This window comes from Corvus brachyrhynchos, unplaced genomic scaffold (genome assembly GCF_000691975.1).
Source record: "Corvus brachyrhynchos isolate BGI_N302 unplaced genomic scaffold, ASM69197v1 scaffold704, whole genome shotgun sequence".
NCBI lineage: Eukaryota > Metazoa > Chordata > Aves > Passeriformes > Corvidae > Corvus > Corvus brachyrhynchos.
Genome location: NW_008237615.1, coordinates 27691 through 28526, shown reverse-complemented (window position 1 = coordinate 28526; position 836 = coordinate 27691). Strand labels below are relative to the sequence as shown.

General features: G+C 59.3%; 1 protein-coding gene across 1 annotated transcript in view; it reads left to right on the top strand.

Annotated features, from left to right (window-relative positions):
- DNM2 (dynamin 2) overlaps positions 1 to 836 on the top strand; it is a gene marked incomplete at its 5' end in the record, with an annotated part of 12493 nt that overhangs the window by 4299 nt on the left and 7358 nt on the right. Inside the window, 2 exons of the mRNA XM_017731635.1 lie at positions 120 to 206; positions 279 to 349. Coding sequence (XP_017587124.1) covers positions 120 to 206; positions 279 to 349 — 158 coding nt within the window. The remainder of the gene's footprint in view (positions 1 to 119; positions 207 to 278; positions 350 to 836) is intronic.

The window sequence follows — 836 nt, the reverse complement described above, 5'->3', positions numbered from 1 at the left end:
CTTCCGCAGCTTCCGGGCCAGGAATCTGTGGGGTTTAGTGGGGAATCGAGGGTGGAGCCGCCGCTGCTGCCTCGCTCCATCCGCAGCGGTTCTTCCCGGGCCTTTTCCCTCTTTTTCAGCTCGGTTCCTACCCCAGGTTGCGGGAGGAGACGGAGCGGATCGTCACCACCCACATCCGCGAGCAGGAGGGCAAGACCAAGGACCAGGTGAGCTCCCACCCCGTTCCCGACGCCGCTCCTGCGGGAATTCCCACCTTCCCTAACCCCCAACTCCCTCAGATCCTGCTGCTCATCGACATCGAGCTCTCCTACATCAACACCAACCATGAGGATTTCATCGGATTTGCCAAGTGAGTCCTGTTCCGGGGGGAGAATTCCCACATGCCCGGCCTGCGGGGGTTGCTTTCCTTGCGGGAAACCGGAGTCTCCCACACCCCCATCCACACCAGCGCCTTTGGCACCCACTTCCCTCAGGTTTGGGATACGGCAGAGGGGCTGGGAAAAGCCCCAGCCGCAGGAATTTGGATGAATCCCGATGGTTTGGGCTGTGGGAACGACCCTGGAGCTGTCACAGAGCGGGAATCGCTGCCTGTGCTCTGTCCCACATTCCCGTGACTTTTCCCGGTGTTTTCCAGCCCCACACCTGGGAAGCTCCCAGACTCCCACACCCCCCTTCCGCTCCTTAAATTCCTACACTCCTCCTCCTGTTTTTTTCTCTCTTCCCCCTTTTTTCTCTGTCTCTCCTTTCTGCCTCCGGTCACATTCCTTGCTCTCCTCCTGCTCTCTGCTGTTTTTCCTTGGATCCATCACCTCTCTCTATCTCTCCGGACTCTTCCG